The 18,265-nt window shown below is 44.7% G+C and overlaps 1 protein-coding gene across 1 annotated transcript in view; it reads left to right on the top strand.

The window, feature by feature from the left end:
- Positions 1-18,265, top strand: part of olfml2a (olfactomedin-like 2A) — a 94,892-nt gene that overhangs the window by 21,997 nt on the left and 54,630 nt on the right. The window contains exon 2 of the mRNA XM_068012501.1: positions 15,879-16,142. Coding sequence (XP_067868602.1) covers positions 15,879-16,142 — 264 coding nt within the window. The remainder of the gene's footprint in view (positions 1-15,878; positions 16,143-18,265) is intronic.

Genomic DNA, 18,265 nt, shown 5'->3' with positions numbered 1-18,265 from the left:
GATTTTGACCCAGCGACAGTGAAGGAACAGCGATATAGTTCCAAGTTAGGATGGTGTGTGACCTGGAGGGGAACTTGCAGGTGGTGGTGTTCCCATGTATTTGCTGCCCTTGTCCTTCTAGTTGGTAGAGGTCGCGGGTTTGGAAGGTGCTGTCTGAGGAGCCTTGGTGCATTGCTGCAGTGCATCTTGTAGATGGTACACACTGCTGCCGCTGTGCATTGGTGGTGGAGGGAGTGAATGTTTGTAGAGGGGTGCCAATCAAGCGGGCTGCTTTGTCCTGGATGGTGTCGAGCTTCTTGAGTGTTGTTGGAGCTGCACCCATCCAGGCAAGTGGAGAGTATTCCATCACAATCCTGACTTGTGCCTTGTAGATGGTGGACAGGCTTTGGGGAGTCAGGAGGTGAGTTACTCGCCTCAGGATTCCTAGCCTCTGACCTGCTCTTGTAGCCATGGTATTTATATGGCGACTCCAGTTCAGTTTCTGGTCAATGGTAGCCTCTAGGATGTTGATAGTGGGGGATTCAGCGATGGTAGTGCTGTTGAATGTCAAGGGGAGATGGTTAGATTCTCTCTTGTTGGAGATGGTCATTGCCTGGCACATGTGTGGCGCAAATGTTACTTGCCACTTGTAAGCCCAAGCCTGGATATTGTCCAGGTCTTGCTGCATTTCTAAATGGACTGCTTCAGTATCTGAGGAGTCACGAATGGTGCTGAACATTATGCAATCATCAGCGAACATCCCCACTTCTGACCTTATGATTGAAGGAAGGTCATTGATGAAGCAGCTGAAGATGGTTGGGCCCAGGACACTACCCTGAGGAACTCCTGCAGTGATGTCATGGAGCTCAGATGACTGACCTCCAACAACCACAACCATCTTCCTTTGTGCTAGGTATGACTCCAGCCAGCAGAAGGTTTTTCCCCTGATTCCCATTGACCTCAGTTCTGCTAGTGCTCCTTGATGCCACACTCGGTCAAATGCTGCCTTGATGTCAAGGGCAGTCACTCTCACCTCACCTCTTGAGTTCAGCTTTTTTGTCCATGTTTGAACCAAGGCTGTAATGAGGTCAGGAGCTGAGTGGCCCAAACTGAGCGTCACTGAGCAGGTTATTGCTAAGCAAGTGCCACTTGATGGCACTGTTGATGACACCTTCCATCACTTTACTGATGATTGAGAGTAGGCTGATGGGGCGGTAATTGGCTGGGTTGGACTTGCCCTGCTTTTTGTGTACAGGACATACCTGGGCAATTTTCCACATTGCAGGGTAGATGCCAGTGTTGTAGCTATACTGGAACAGCTTGGCTAGGGGCGCGGCAAGTTCTGGAGCACAGGTCTTCAGTACTATTGCCGGAATGTTGTCAGGGCTCATAGCTTTTGCAATACCCAGTGCCTTCAGTCGTTTCTTGATATCACGCAGAGTGAATCGATTTGGCTGAAGTCTGGCATCTGTGATGCGGGGGACTTCAGGAGGAGGCCGAGATGGATCATCAACTCGGAACATCTGGCTGAAGATTGTTGCAAATGCTTCAGCCTTATCTTTCGCACTGATGTGCTGGGCTCCCCCTCATTGAGGATGGGGATATTTGTGGAGCCATCTCCTCCAGTTAGTTGTTTAATTGTCCACCACCATTCACGGCTGGATGTGGCAGGACTGCAGAGCTTCGATCTGATCCGTTGGCTATGGGATCGCTTAGCTCTGTTTATCGCATGCTGCTTATGCAGTTTGACATGCAGATAGTCCTGTGTTGGAGCTTCACCAGGTTGACACCTCATTTTGAGGTATGCCTGTTGCTGCTCCTGGCATGCCTTCCTGCACTCTTTGTTGAACCAGGGTTGGTCTCCTGGCTTGATGGTAATGGTAGAGTGGGGGATATGCCGGGCCATGAGGTTACAGATTGTGGTTGAGTACAGTTCTGCTGCTGCTGATGGCCCACAGCGCCTCATGGATGCCCAGTTTTGCATTGCTAGATCTGTTCGAAATCTATCCCATTTAGCACGGTGATAGTGCCACACAACACGACGGACGGTATCCTCAATGTGAAGGCGGGACTTTGTCTCCACAAGGACTGTGCGGTGGTCACTCCTACCAATACAGTCATGGGCAGAAGCATCTGCAGCAGGCAGATTGGTGAGGACCAGGTCAAGTATGTTTTTCCCTCTTGTTGGTTCCCTCACCACCTGCCGCAGACCCAGTCTAGCAGATATGTCCTTTAGTACTCGGCCAGCTCGGTCAGTAGCGGTGCTACCGAGCCACTCTTGGTGATGGACATTGAAGTCCCCCACCCAGAGTACATTTTGTGCCCTTGCCACCCTCAGTGCTTCCTCCAAGTGGTGTTCAACATGGTGGAGTACTGAGTCATCAACTGAGGGAGGGCGGTAGGTGGTAATCAGGAGGAGGTTACCTTGCCCATGTTTGACCTGATGCCATGAGACTTCATGGGGTCCGGAGTCGATGTTGAGGACTCCCAGGGCAACTCCCTCCCTACTGCATACCACTGTCCCGCCACCTCTGGTAGTGCCCCAGCTGTTGCCTGTCAGCCAGCCAGCCAAGACACTTTTGCCCATGCAAAGGTGGTGCAGTCTGAAGCAGAGTCTTCTAAAGCTACTCTAGGGTGTCCTACAATGCCATCTGCAGTCTCCCCACTGAAATTCAGCATTCTTCTGCCAGCCATGCTGCAGCAACTGAGGTAGCATTGCGAAGGAGCACTGGGACAGGCAAAGGTACCTGCACAAATTTAATTTGATTTTTGTCTGGAATATTGGATTCGTTTGTTGGTAAAGTTGGTTTGGAATGGTCGTTTTGGGGTGGGTGTTATTTCAATATTGGCCAAGAGGATGCTGTGATGGACAGTGACAGGGAAGGTAAGGTGTGGGACTATCGGTGAATGGGGAATTGGGGTAGTGTTCACTGGTACTGCAGTCGGATGAGCTGATCACTGGCAGAGCAATGAAGTACCTCCATCCTTCCTCCGCCTCCTCCTCCTCCTGCTGAGATGGTTGCTGAATCCTCATGATTGCCAGGTTGTGGAGGACACAGCAGACCACCGTGAATCAAGAGACATGCTCCAGCAAATACTGGAGGGCTCGCCCCCCCCCCCACCCCTCCACCCCACTGAGCAATCGTCCTTCTGTCCTGTATGATTCTAATTCCATCAGACAGTCTGCTCATTCATAAATTTAAGCACCTCCAAATATTTTACCTCCATCTAATTAATTACAAGTTTGAAAGCAGACAGATGTATTGATATATAAAAATAAAAGCAAAATACTGCAGATGCTGGAAATCTGAAATAAAAACAAGAAATGCTGGAACCACTCAGCAGGTCTGGCAGCATCTGTGGAAAGAGAAGCAGAGTTAACGTTTCGGGTGATTGACCCTTCTTCGGAACCCAGATGTATTGATACCATGTATACACAACTGACATCATATCATGTAAAAACAGAGTTGTGCTATTACTTGAAATAACCTTAACTCTTCCTGTATTGACAACATAAAGGATTCAGAATTGCCTGCAACTTGAAGGAAGAAAGAAAAGAAGCCAGGCTTGCATTTATATAGCGTCTTTCATGACCTCAGGACTTCCCAAATCACTTTATAGCCAATTCAGTACTTTGAAGTGTAGTTACTGTTGTAATGTGGAAAACACAGAGCCAATTTTGCAAGGTCCCATTAAATAGGGATCTTGAGGAATGAAAATGAGGAATGTCACAAAATCTTTGACAATTTTGTTCTATTTGGATTTCTGAGCTTGGCAACATCAAGAAACATATCTGGAAAATGTTATGATAGTCTTACCTTGGTAGCATCCTTAAGGTGTGCCTTCTTATTTTACCTCAGGTCCAGGTCATTTACACAGGGTTGAGTCTGGCCATCACATCTTACTGGGCCTTGCTATGATGCTGTCATCTGGAGAGGGTGCCCTGAATGCTAAAGGCAGGAAGCCTCTTTACACCCACCTCATGCAGCACCACCTCTTCACCGGTCATCAAACAGGTGATTCAGGTGTTGTGGCACAATCTCCATTTCCTGCTTTCATATTTGCTTTAGTCTATGCTGATTTCTTCTTCTTTTAAGCTCGTTCTGAAATCAATAGAAAGTAGAATTGGGCACTAGTGAAGGTTGGGGGATGGGTGGGCTTTGGGGCAGTAGATCCACACCTCCACAGATGCTCCTGCTGAAGTTGCAAGTTCCGCCCCATTTGTCATTTACTATAATTTTTGCACTTGTTTAATAACTGAAGTGCCGTTGCTATGTGTAGTTTTTTGTGCTTTGTCTGATGTAGCATCGATCCAGCAAAATTTTCATGGCCCAATTTTTCACATAACATCAAGCACTATTATTCAGCCACAGTTTTCTGTTTGTTCTAGTAATTAATGACTTTCACCCCAAGCACTAGAGGAAATAAAACTCAACATGTTACAGGACGAGTAATATAGTAAAATCATGAATAGGGATTCATGGGCATCAGGTTTCCATTATATGGTTATTTGCATGATGTAAAGAGTGCACTCAATACAGGATGCATATTCCCAAAAATAGAAAGGACCCTTGGAATAGTGTAGTTACTTCACTTACAAAGTTCAGATAATGTGAGAAGCAAAAAATGTAAGAATTCTGAGATATATAGCACTGTGAGTGGCAAACCTATTTTATTTGAAAAATCTGTGCATTAGGAAGAATAAGTGAAAAAACTGGTTTTGGTTAGGGTTGTCACGATCTTACAAGACCTAACTATCCCACTGAAACCCATAAAAATGGGTCTTCAAAGTACCATGTTCAGTCTTGGTCACACCACAAAAAGATTACAGCCGTTGGAAAGGTTATGGAGAAGAGCAGTTGATCTCAAATATAAAAGGAATGTGTTATAGGGGAAGATTAGATAAACTCAAGCTCTATAGACTAGAAAGAAGGTGGTCAAGGATGAGAAAAGGCCATTAGGAACATAGGAACAGGTGTTTAGACTAGACCTTGAGTCTAGTCTGTCATTCTGAAGCAGTCTGTGCCCGCATGCAGCAAGACCTGGGCAACATTCAGGCTTGGGCTGATAAGTGGCAAGTAACATTTGTTCCACACAAATACCAGACAATGACCATCTCCAACAAGAGAGAATATAACCATCTCCCCTTGACATTCAACGGCATTACCATTGCTGAATCCCCCCACTATCAACATCCTGGGGGTTACTATTGATCAGAAACTTAACTGGACCAGCCATATAAATACTGTGGCTACAAGACCAGGTCAGAAGCTGGGAATTCTGCAGTGAGTAACTCACCACCTGACTCCCCAAAGCCTGTCCATCATCCGCAAGGCACAAGTCAGGAATGTGAACAAAGAACAAAGACAGTACAGCACAGGAACAGGCCATTCGGCCTTCCAAGCCTGCGCCGATCTTGATGCCTGCCGAAACTAACACCTTCTGCACTTCCGGGGCCCATATCCCTGTATTCCCTTCCTATTCATATATTTGTCAAGATGTCTGTTAAACGTCGCTATCGTATCTGCTTCCACCACCTCCCCCTAGCAGCAAGTTCCAGGCGCTCACCACCCTCTGTGTAAAAAACTTGCCTCGCACATCCCCTCTAAACTTTGCCCCTCGCACCTTAAACCTATGTCCCCTAGTAACTGACTCTTCCACCCTGGGAAAAAGCTTCTGACTATCCACTCTGTCCATGCCGCTCATAACTTTGTAAAGCTCTATCATGTCGCCCCTCCACCTCCGTCGTTCCAGTGAAAACAATACGAGTTTTTCCAACCTCTCCTCATAGCTAATGCCCTTCAGACCAGGCAACATCCTGGTAAACCTCCTCTGTACCCTCTCCAAAGCCTCCACGTCCTTCTGGTAGTGTGGCGACCAGAATTGCACGCAATATTCTAAGTGTGGCCTAACTAAGGTTCTGCACAGCTGCAACATGACTTGCCAATTTTTATACTCTAATGTGATGGATATTCTCCACTTGCCTGGATGGGTGCAGCTCCAACAACACTCAAGAAGCTCGACACCATCTAGGACAAAGCAGCCCACTTAATTGGCACCCCATCCACAAACATTCACTCCCTCCACCACCGACGCACAGTGGCAGCAGTGTGTACCATCTACAAGATGCACTGCAACAACGCACCAAGACTCCTTCGACAGCACCTTCTAAACCTGTGACCTCTACCACCTAGAAGGACAAGAGCAGCAGATGCATGGGAACATCACCACCTGCACATTCCCCTCCAAGCCACACACCATCCTGACTTGGAACTATATCGCCGTTCCTTCACTGTCGCTGGGTCAAAATTCTGGAATTCCCTTCCTAACAGCGCTATGGGTATACCTACCACACATAGGCTGCAGCGGTTTAAGAAGGCGGCTCACCACCACTGTCTCAAGGGCAATTAGGGATGGGCAATAAATGCTGCCCTAGCCAGTGATGCCCACATCCCATGAACGATTAAAAAAAGGTGGTCAATTTCAACTGTTATTGTAATCTCCCTCTTGTGTCAGGTTAAAGCTATGTCAGGGTACATGTTTCAAGAGTTATGCATTTCCTCAGGTAAATTAGGTAATTTAGTCATCATCATATGCTACTTGTCTTGCTCTGTTTAAAGTTGATTTTTTGTCATAGCCAGTAGATAACCACTTTTGTAGATGACTAACTAGTATGTCTTTATTAAATCTTTCTTTTAATCTGCTGTCAAAAATTTGCCAAATCTAATCTTGAGAAAACTTTCAAATTTTAACAGTCCTCATTTGTGATATTATTGTATCCAAAAAGGACTCCGATGCAAAACTATTTATCTATTCAAGATCTTATATAAATGCAAGTTGTTGTTATTACAGGAAAAAGGTGTGAGAGCAGTAAATTTCATTAACAACAATGCTTAAAACATATCAAGGTTCCAGTTGTGCTCTTTTCATTTGCGTATGTTCTTTATACGTCACAAAGTGCCATCAACAGTGCCATCAAGCAGCACTTGCTTAGCAATAACCTGCTCAGTGACGCTCAGTTTGGGTTCCGCCAGGGCCACTCAGCTCCTGACCTCATTACAGCCTTGGCTCAAACATGGACAAAAGAGCTGAATTCAAGAGGTGAGGTGAGAGTGACTGCCCTTGACATCAAGGCAGCATTTGACCGAGTATGGCATCAAGGAGCACTAGCAGAACTGAGGTCAATGGGAATCAGGGGGAAAACCCTCCGCTGGCTGGAGTCATACCTAGCGCAAAGGAAGATGGTTGTGGTTGTTGGAGGTCAATCATCTGAGCTCCAGGACATCACTGCAGGAGTTCCTCAGGGTAGTGTCCTAGGCCCAACCATCTCCAACTGCTTCGTCAATGACCTTCCTTCAATCATAAGGTCAGAAGTGGGGATGTTCAGTGATGATTGCACAATGTTCAGCACCATATGTGACTCCTCAGATACTGAAGCAGTCCGTGTAGAAATGCAGCGAGTCCTGGACAATATCCAGGCTTGGGCTGATAAGTGGCAAGTAACATTCGCGTCACACAAGTGCCAGGCAATGACCATCTCCAACAAGAGAGAATCTAACCATCTCCCCTTGACATTCAACGCCATTACCATCGCTGAATCCCCCACTATCAACATCTTAGGGGCTATCATTGACCAGAAACTGAACTGGAGTAGCCATATAAATACCGTGGCCAGAAGAGCAGGTCAGAGGCTAGGAATCCTGAGGCGAGTAACTCACCTCCTGACTCCCCAAAGCCTGTTCACCATCTACAAGGTACAAGCCTGGATGGGTGCAGCTCCAACAACACTCAAGAAGCTCGACACCATCCAGGACAAAGCAGCCCGCTTGATTGGCACCCCATCTACAAGCATTCACTCCCTCCACCACCGACGCACAGTGGCAGCAGTGTGTACCATCTACAAGATGCACTGCAGCAATGTACCAAGGCTCCTTAGACAGCACCTTTCATACCCGTGACCTCTACCAACTAGAAGGACAAGGGCAGCAAATGCATGGGAACACCACCACCTGCAAGTTCCCCTCCAGGTCACGCACCATCCTGACTTGGAACTATATCGCCGTTCCTTCACTGTCGCTGGGTCAAAATCCTGGAAATCCCTTCCTAACAGCACTGTCCCAAATGGACTGCAGCGGTTCAAGAAGGCGGCTCACCACCACCTTCTCAAGGGCAATTAGGGATGGGCAATAAATGCTGGCCTGGCCAGCGTCGCAAACATACCATGAATGAATAAAAAAAAATAAGAACATAAATACTCCTAATTCTCCTTCGAGCCTACTGTGCCATCCATTACAATCAAGGCTGGTCTATTTCAACTCTGCCTTCCCACACTAACCCCATATCCCTTATTTCCTTAGTATCCAAGAAACGATCAATCTCTGTCTTGAATATACTCAATGACTAAGTATGCACAGCCTTCTGGGGTAGAGAATTCCAAAAATCTACAGTCCCTTGAGTAAAGGAATTTCTCCTCATCTCAGTCCTAAATGGCTGATCCTCTATTCTGAGGCTGTGACCTTTAGTTATAGACTTCTTAGCCAGGGGAAATATCCTTCCAGTATCTACCCTACCAATCCCATTAAGGATTTTATATTTTTCAATGAAATCACCTCTCATTCTTCTTAATTCTAGGCAATATAGGCCTAGTCTACTCAATCTCTAAGATAACCCCCTCATCCCATGACCCGATCTAGTGAAACTTTGTTGTACTCTCTCCAAGGCATGTATATCCTTCCTTAGGTAAGGAGACCAAAACTGTATGCAGTACTCCAGGTGTGGTCTCACCATGGCCCTATACAATTGCATAAGACTTCTTCACTTTTGTACTCCAATCCCTTTGGAGCAAAAGCTAATATACCATTTGCTTTCCTAATTGCCTGCTGAACCTGCATGTTAACTTTCTGTTATTTGTCATGCTAGGCCCCCACCTGCCAAGAATGAGGCACATTAATTTTGTCATGAACATTGCTTTTAAACTGTTACTGGAGTGAAGAAAGGTCTTGTTAATCAGATTAGCCTTGGCTGGAAAAGACATTTGCATATTAACAGACAGTGATTGGAAGGACAAAGGACCGTACCCTGACACATTCAACCTATAATGGACTTTTGATCACCAGGTATTGTGTGTAAGAGGAGCATTCCAGAGACTGTTAAAGTGATACAATCCAAGATGTGGTCAGACCAGGTAGTCACATGACTAACCTGCTTGGCAACCTGGGGTTTTCTGAATTGTACAAACAGTTTGAAATCAGAGAGTATCTGTTTGCTCCTGAACTGAGAAGATCTCTCTTGTCTGCTCCCATCTCTTTCTCGCAAGCCTCTAAATCCATTGAAGACACATGAACCCAAAGAGAGAAAAGTCTCCTACAGCAAACAAGGTCTAAGAAGAATACTGAGCCCCAACAAAAAGCAAGATTTGCCTACAATCAAGGACACTACAGTGAGCTCGAAGAACCAAAACAAAAACTCTTCAGATATTGCCTCAAACTTTTGCACTTTATTTTTCTTCTGCTTTTTTCTGTCTCTATTTGCATGTGTGTATCGCGTATGCATGCTGGCGTGGGCGCGTTGTGTATCCATAGGCGTCAACCGAATTAGAATTTAAGTTCAAGTTTAATAAATTTCAACTTTTCTTCTTTAAACCTAAGAAAACCTGTTGTGCTGGTTCCTTTGCCTTATAATTGGAAAGCAGTTAACAAGGATTCACCAAGGGGAGCTAAAAACACGGTGTGTTTAAAATTAAACCTTGTTATGGTAAGACCAGGTGAAGGCTGAGAGGGACCCCTAGACACCTTTTTCAGCTGGTCGTTACCTATTCATATACAAGGACACCCAGGTCCCTCTGAATACCAGCATTTCCCAGTCTCTCGTGTTTAAAAAAAAATTGTATCTCTACTTTTTCTTCCAAAGTGGACACCTTCACACTTCCCCACATTATATTCTATCTGCCATCTTCTTGCCCACTCACTTAACTCGCCTATATCTCTTTGTAGCCTATTTGCATTGTCCTCACAGCTTACTTTCTCACCTAAATTTGTACGCCAGCAAACTTGGATAATTTAAACTCATTCCCCTTATCTAAGTAGATTGTAAATACTGACCCTTGCGGTACCCTGCTAGTTACAGCCTGTCACCCTGAAAATGACCAGTTTATTCCTACTCTCTCTTTTCTGTCTGTTATCCAGTCCTCATGCTCATATGCTACCTCAATCCCATGATCCCTAGTTCTGTGCAATGACCACTTGTGTGCTACATTATCGAATGCTTTTTGAAAATCCAAATACACTGCATCCACTTGTTTCCCCTATCCACTCTACTTGTGACATCCTCAAAAAATGCTAATAGATTTATCAAATATGATTTCCCTTTCATAAATCTGTGTTGACTCTGCTTAATCATATTATGATTTTCCAAGTGCCCTATTACCATGTCCCTATTAAAAGATTCTAGCATCTTCACTACTATTGATGTTAAGCTAACTGGACTATAGTTCCGTTTTCCCGCTCCCTTCTTTCTTAAATAGTAGGGCTATATTTGCTACCTTCCAATCCATGGGGTCTATTCTAGAATTTGGGGACTTCTGGAAAATCAACACAAATGCATCCACTCTCTCTGTCGCTACCTCTTCTAAAACCCAAGGATGCAGGCCATCAGTTCCAGGGGATTTGTCGACTTTAAATCCTATTAACTTCTCCATTTTAAGGAGTTGATGTAAACCTCGAGGTATTGCATCCTCCCGGAAACCTTTTACCTTTTTATACTGTTACTATTTACATACACCAACAACATCAGCAGTTAGAGGGATTTACTGCCTAGGGTTATCTACAACAGCAGTATTTTCCAGGAATCCATCAGCCAGGGCTTCAGCCATTTGTTTGCGGGCTGTATGCTTGTTTACTTTAACATAATTTACTATAAAATAAACAGGCTGCTTCTTGCTTCCATTGTTTCATCAGCACTTGAGGCAACGTGACAGCAAGAGATCTGGATTTGCTTTGAAAACAATACAGCTAAACAGAAGGTCAAAAATGAGGTGGAACCATAATATTTTTGTCACAATCCAAGACAAATTTTAAAACACTCTTACATGAATTTACTGATTAAATTGATCGACAATAAGGTTGATAACATTCCTGGATTCCCCAGGTGTCTCCTGAAATGGGGTATGGATCTCCCCAAGCTATTGCGGATAGCCTGGGTGATCTTTGCCATTTAAATTTTTTGCCACAGCATCAGCATCCCTGCATCGTGACCTCATTGGCTGTCACTGCAGATAAGCCTCCAGATCGATGACATCAGCCTCCCACCACCGCAGAGAGTGAAGACTAGCTGATTTGCCAGAACAGTTAGGGACAGGAATTAGGAGGGCTCAGAAGACAGAAAGTGGGTGTCGGGAGGGCTTGTGTGTTGGAAGGTAGGGTTGCCAACTCTGGTCATATTTCTGCAGGTTTGCTCACGTAACATTTGACCACATGACAGTTGAACATGTCTATCTAATCACATTTCTGGTCTTGCCCTCAGTTTACAAATGACATTGTATCTACTTTATAAAGGAGAGATCCATTACGGTTGAGTGTCTTTGCTCATGTATTTACACTAGCAGCTGTCACGCAAGAAGTTCTGAGAACTGAGAGGCCACCTGTGATCAGGTGATGGAAGTGCACAAGCACGAAGCTGCACTCGTGGCTGGGAGATTCCTGGGCAATCCTGGAGGGTTGGCAACTCTAGAGTTAATTGCTATAATGCTTATGTCACTTCTAAGACACTATATCCTTGGGTCTACCATGAACAACACTAAGTAATGTGATGGTTTTCAACAATACACCTTCAGAATTGAAGGTAACTTTCCTGACCATTCCTTAAAAAGACTCTTCATAAAACAATGTAGACTAGAGAAACATTGCTGAGCATAAGCTCTTAAATTGAGAGAGATGATACTACAACATACAGCTATCCACAGGACTGGAGAATGTTACTATAAATACCCAATAAGTTAGGTTTATTTAATTTAATGATTGTCCCAAGACATTGTTCCTCCATTTTACTTCCATGTCCCTTATTGGTGTCTGTTGACACTGATAGTTTAATTTATAAAATTATCTCTCCTTTCCATTCCCTTCGGATCCAGCTAAGGACACTTCTGATTCAGGCATTTTGTAACATTTGAAATATTTACCTGGGCAATTTCTAGTAGAGCAGCAGGTCCCTGTTCAACTCAATACATTGGGACATTACACCATAAACAAAATATGAAATTAAAAAATATTTTGGATTCACTTCTTACTTTCCCACAGTCTAATCGAAGATTTTCCACCTTTCTTTAACAAACCAGTTGGGAGAGTGGTCAGACCAAGGCAAAGGTCGGAGTAGCAAGGAATGAAGTAAGCAAATGTAAACCACAGGTGCAAAGCTCTCCTCCTTTCCTGTGTTTCTAACAGTAATGCCTACAAATTGATCTTCCATATCAGAAGACTCCTTGGTTGGGCTTCACCCCTCCACTCCCCCATTCCAATTCAAGCCCTCCCAAATCCCCATCCAATCACCTGCCTGAGTGCCCAGGACCCCAATAGCAGCTTCCTGTTGATGAACACCCTGCCCCCAACCACTGGCCAGCTGCTGCTTCCCACCAGTTTAGAGCAGGAGACTGATGAGGCTAATGCAGTTGAGGTGTGGGAATTAAATCTCACACTGCTGAGGCCCGCATGATATGCCATGCGCCTTGGCCCCCTCCTGCGCAACTGCCACCTTGAGTTAAAATTGGGGCTGATACCTGCCTTTAGAGTGGTACTTGTAGGCTGGAGTTATACTGCACTCTTTCACTTTTTCCAAACTTAAATCTGCGTAAGGCAGACTGCTGAAAGATAGGTGTCTCACATTCCGGGCTTTAGTACTATCCTCTCAGATGCTTTTTTACATTGATGCAGATCCAAAAACATTTTGTATCAAAGTGAAAGCGGCAATCTAATTATCCCATTAATGAAGCTTACTTTTGGCACATTGTAAGTTCATTCTCCAGAAGTGAAAATCATGCCAATTTTGTTGCTTAAATACAGATTTTCAGATTACCTTCTTAAAATATTGAGTGTAGTATGATACAGCTGTTCCTGCAAAGTTATGTGCGTTGAAATAAAACATTGTATTTATTAATTTTTGTTATGTTGAGGTTTGTCCAAGGTCTCTACCATGGCCCAGTGGTAGCACTTTTGTTTCTGAGACAAAAGATAATTTGCTCAAGCCTCACTTCAACGACTTGAGCACAGGCTGGCACTTCAGTGAAATACTGTTAGAGTCCTGCACTGTCAGAAGTGCCTTCTTTTGGATGAGACCTTAAATTGAGGACCTCTCTATCTGCTCAGGTGGATGTAAAAGATTACATGCCACTGTTTTGAAGAAGAGCAGGAGAGTTCGACTGGTGTTCTGTTCAATAATTATCCCTCAAACCACCAAAAACAGATGATTATCTGGTCATTTGTCTCACTGCTGTTTGTGGGACCTTGCTGTGCGCAAATTGGATGCCGTGCTCCTGCATTATAACAGTAACTACATTTCAAGAAGTACTTTATTGGCTGTGAAATGCTTTGGGACATCACAAAGATGTGAGAGACGCTAAATAAATTCAAGCTGTTTCTTTAGCACACTGGAAACTGTTCTTGCAGTACCATCTACAAGATGCACTGCGGCAACTCACCAAGGCTCCTTCAACAGCACCTTCCATAGGAACATAGGAGCAGGAGTAGGCCATTCAGGCTGTTGAGCCTGCTCTGCCATTCAATTAGATCTTGGTTGATCATCTACCTCAACACCACTTTCCCGTGCTATCTCTATAACCCTTGATGCCATTAGTATCAGGATATCCAACGATTTCTGTCTTGAACATGCTCAATGTTTGAGCTTCCACAGCCCTCTAGGGTAGAGAATTCCAAAGATTCACCATCCTCTGAGTGAAGAAATTCCGCCTTAACTCAGTCTTAAATGGCCTACCCTTATTGAGACTATGTCTGGTGGTTCTAGACTCACCAGCCAGGGAGATCATCCTATCTACATCCACCCTGTCACACTGGCCAAAGACTTGCTCGTTGATAGGTTAATTGGCCATTATAAATTGCCCCTAGTATAGGTAGGTGGTAGGGAGGTATAGGGACAGGTGGGGATGTGGTAGGAATATGGAATTAGTGTAGGATTAGTATGGATGGGTGGTTGATGGCCGGCACAGACTCAGTGGGCCGAAGGGCCTGTTTCAGTGCTGTATCTCTAAACTCTGTAAGAATTTTGTAAGTTTCAATGAGATCACCTCTCATTCTACAAAACCCTGGAGAATACAGGCCCAGTTTCCTCAATCTCTCCTCATAAGACAATCCTGCCATCCCAGGGATTAGTCTGGTGAACCTCTGTTGCACTCCCTCTATGGCAAGTATATCCTTCCTTAGATAAGGAGACCAAAACTGTACACAATACTCCAGGTGCGGTCTCACCAAGGCTCTATACAATTGCAGCAAGACTTCTTTACTCATGTACTCAAATCCCCTTGCAATGAAGACCAGCATAATTGGCCTTCCTAATTGCTTGCTGCATCTGCATGCTAGTTTTTAGTGGATCATGAACAAGGACACCCAGCTCCCTTTGGACCTCAACACTTCCCAATCTCTCACCATTTAAGAAATACTCTGTCTTTCTGTTTTTTTTGCCAAAGTGGATAACTTCACATTTATCCACATTATATTCCATCTGCCATGTTCTTGCTCATTTACTTAGCCTGTCCAAGTCCCCTTGAAGCCTCCTTTCATCTTCCTCACAACTCACATTCTCACCTAGTTTTGTGTCATCAGCAAATTTGAAAATATTACATTTGGTTCCCACATCCAAATCATTTATATAGATTGTGAACAGCTGTGGCCCCAGCATTGATCCTTTTGGTACCCTACTAGTGACAGACTGCCATCCTGAGAATGACCCGTTTATTCCTACTCTCTGTTTTCTGTCTGTTAACCAATTCTCAATCCATACCAGTATATTACCCCCAATCCCATGTGCTCTGGTTTTGTTTACTAATCTCCTGTGTGGAACCTTATCGAAAACCATCTGAAAATCCAAATACACCATGTCCACTGGTTCCCCTTTACCTATGCTACAAGTAACATCCTCAAAAAAACTCCAACAGGTTTGTCAACCATGATTTCCCTTTCATAACTCCATGTTGACTCTGCCCAATCATGTCATTATTTTCTCAGTGTCTAGTTATCACATCCTTTATAATAGATTCTAACATTTCCCAACTACTGATGTCAAACTAACAGGTCTGTAGTTCCCAGTTTTCTCTCTCCCACCTTTCTTAAATAGTGGGGTTACATTTGCTACTTTCCAGTCTGCAGGAACCTTTCCAGAAACTATAGAATTTTGAAAGATAACCACCAATGCATCCACTATTTCTATCGCCACCTCCTTCAACGCTCTGGTCTGCCTTTGTGTTTCTCGCTAGCTTGCATTCATATTCTCTTTTCCCTTGCTTTATCAGTTTCCAAATCCGTGACCTCTGCTGCCTAGAAGGACAAGGGCGGCGGATGCATGTGAACACCACCACCTGCAAGTTCCCCTCCAAGCCACACGCCATCTTGACTTGGAACTATATCGCCGTTCCTTCACTGTCACTGGGTCAAAATCCTGGAACTCCCTTCCTAACAGTATTGTGGGCATACCTACACCACATGGACTGCAGTGGATCAAGAAGGCGGCTCACCACTGCTTTCTCAAGGGCAATTAGGGATGGGCAATAAATGCTGGCCTAGCGAAGCCCACATCCTGTGAAAGAATAAAAAAAATATAGACATAGGCTTGTGTAGAAAGCACTGAACCCCATTTTGGCCTGTATGCTGTTGCTAAACCAATTATTTTTACTTCAACAGTTGTTTGGGGGAAATGACCAAGTTCAGATGATTTCTGAGGGCTCAGACTGCCGTTGCAAGTGTATCTTGAGACCTCTGACAAAGGATGCCTGCAGTCGCATCAGGAATGGGAGCTTACGTTTTGAAGACTTCTACACGGTTGAAACTGTCAGCTCTGGGACGGACTGTAAGTGTTCCTGTACAGCTCCCCCATCATCTCTCAACCCCTGTGAAAATGAGTGGAGAATGGAGAAACTCAGAAAGCAGGCTCCAGAATTCTTTAAGGTACCACAGAAATACAATGTGAAGTGAATACCTGAAAAATATGAAAAGCCATAACCAGGTTCTGTTGATGTCCATTAAATTTATTACAATTAATTTTTATTGTCCCTAGTAAGTCTGTTAAATGAATACAATATGAGTTAGATTATATACCATGAACCTGCCACATAAGATGTAGCTTCTCATAGTTTATTATCTGGTCTGAGTGATCTTGTGCTGCTTGGCCACCTAGCCTTAAAGTCAGGTATTTGTTACATTTACGATGTTCAATCTAAAACAATATAAATACAGTTACAACAACAACTTACATTTATAGGGCTGGATTTTATGTGCCCCTGGAAGCAGGGGGACCTATAGAATTGCAACGGGAAGCAGGGGGCAGAGGGCCCGTCACAGCCCAGTCGCCAAGTAATTTTGCTGGAGGCTGGATAGGCTGAGGACGGCCTTCCCGCCCAGAGGCCAATTGAGGCCCTTAAATGGCCTATTAATGGCCACTTAAGGGCCTCTTCCCTCCACCGCTGGGATCTAGCCAGCGGCAGGGGGTGTCTCTACCACTCGACGAGGGCCCTTGTAAAATGAGGCGCCCTCCCTGCGGGCATGGCGGGGCAGGGGTCGGTTCCTCCTTTGTGGGCAATCTATGGCCCTCAGAGGACCCCCGCCAGCAAAACCTACAACTCCATGGCCCCCATTCCCCCAGACTTCACGCCCACCCTCCCAACCCTACCCTCGCCGAGGCCTTCTGGACTGGCCCCAGCGACCCAGCCTCACTTACCTGAGATCCAGGGTTCCAGCACTGGGCCTGGACCAAGGCCTTTGCAGTACTGGCAGTGGCCACCGCTAGCTCTGCTAGGAAATATTAGGTCAGATGACCAAAAGCTTGGTCAAAGAGGTACATTTTAAGGATTTTCTTAAAGGAGGAAAGCAAGGTGCAGACGTGAAGAAATTTCAGAGTTTAGGGCCTAGGCAACTACAGGCATGACCACCGATGGTGGAGAAATTAAAATGGGGTATGCTCAAGAGGCTAGAATTTGATGATGAATATGTGGTCAGAAGCTCATCTCAGGGTCAAATATGACACCAAGGTTACAAACAGACTGGTTTAATCTCAGCCTGTTCCCAGGGAGAGGGAGGGAGTTGGAGTGGGGACCGAAAACAATGGCTTCAGTCTTCTCAATATTGAATTAGTCAAAATTTCTGCTCATTCACTACCTGATGTCGGATAAGCAGTCTAATTATTTAGAAACAGTGGAGGAATTATTTAGAAACAGGGCGGCACAGAAGCACAGTGGTTAGCACCGCAGCCTCACAGCTCCAGCGACCCGGGTTTAGTTCTGGGTACTGCCTGTGCGGAGTTTGCAAGTTCTCCCTGTGTCTGCGTGGGTTTTCGCTGGGTGCTCCGGTTTCCTCCCACCTCCAAAGACTTGCAGGTTGATAGGTAAATTGGCCATTGTAAATTGCCCCTAGTGTAGGTAGGTGGTAGGAGAATGGTGGGGATGTGGTAGAGAATATGGGATTAATGTAGGATTAGTATAAATGGGTGGTTGTTGGTCGGCACAGACTCGGTGGGCCAAAGGGCCTGTTTCAGTGCTGTATCTCTAAATAAAATACATAAATAAATAAAATTGAGAGAAGTGCTGGTACAATTAAAGTTATCTCTGAAAATATATAAAAGAAACACTAACATTTCCCTATGAACTTGTAGTAACATCTGCAGCAAATAGGAGATGATTGGGTAATACCTATCTATGAATATAAGTGTCTTGAAAGGATTGGTCACATTCCAAATGTAACAACCAAATGCAAAACATCACAGCTGAACAATTGAAAGGTTACAGGTTTTTTGCTGTTGGTAGAGAACTTTGGAAGTTAGCCCAGAGTTGAACATTTGCAAGTTCCTGACAAACTGCAACCTTTCCTCAGCAACAACTGTTAAACTCTAATTTATTTTAGGCTTCTGTATATTTACAAGAATTAGGCCTTGCAGATTTAAAGGGGTGAATTTTAACCTAGAAAAACTGGCTGGTTTCAGTCAGGTGAGGGGGTTAAAGTCTTAAAAATCACATTCCCAACCCACTTCCAACTTTAACTGAGGCTGTAAGATGGGCAGGCAGCCAATCTGCTCCAAG

Source organism: Heterodontus francisci, chromosome 32, assembly GCF_036365525.1.
Source record: "Heterodontus francisci isolate sHetFra1 chromosome 32, sHetFra1.hap1, whole genome shotgun sequence".
Lineage (NCBI taxonomy): Eukaryota > Metazoa > Chordata > Chondrichthyes > Heterodontiformes > Heterodontidae > Heterodontus > Heterodontus francisci.
The sequence above is the reverse complement of the archived record's forward strand: the minus strand, read 5'-3'. Positions and strand labels throughout refer to the sequence as shown.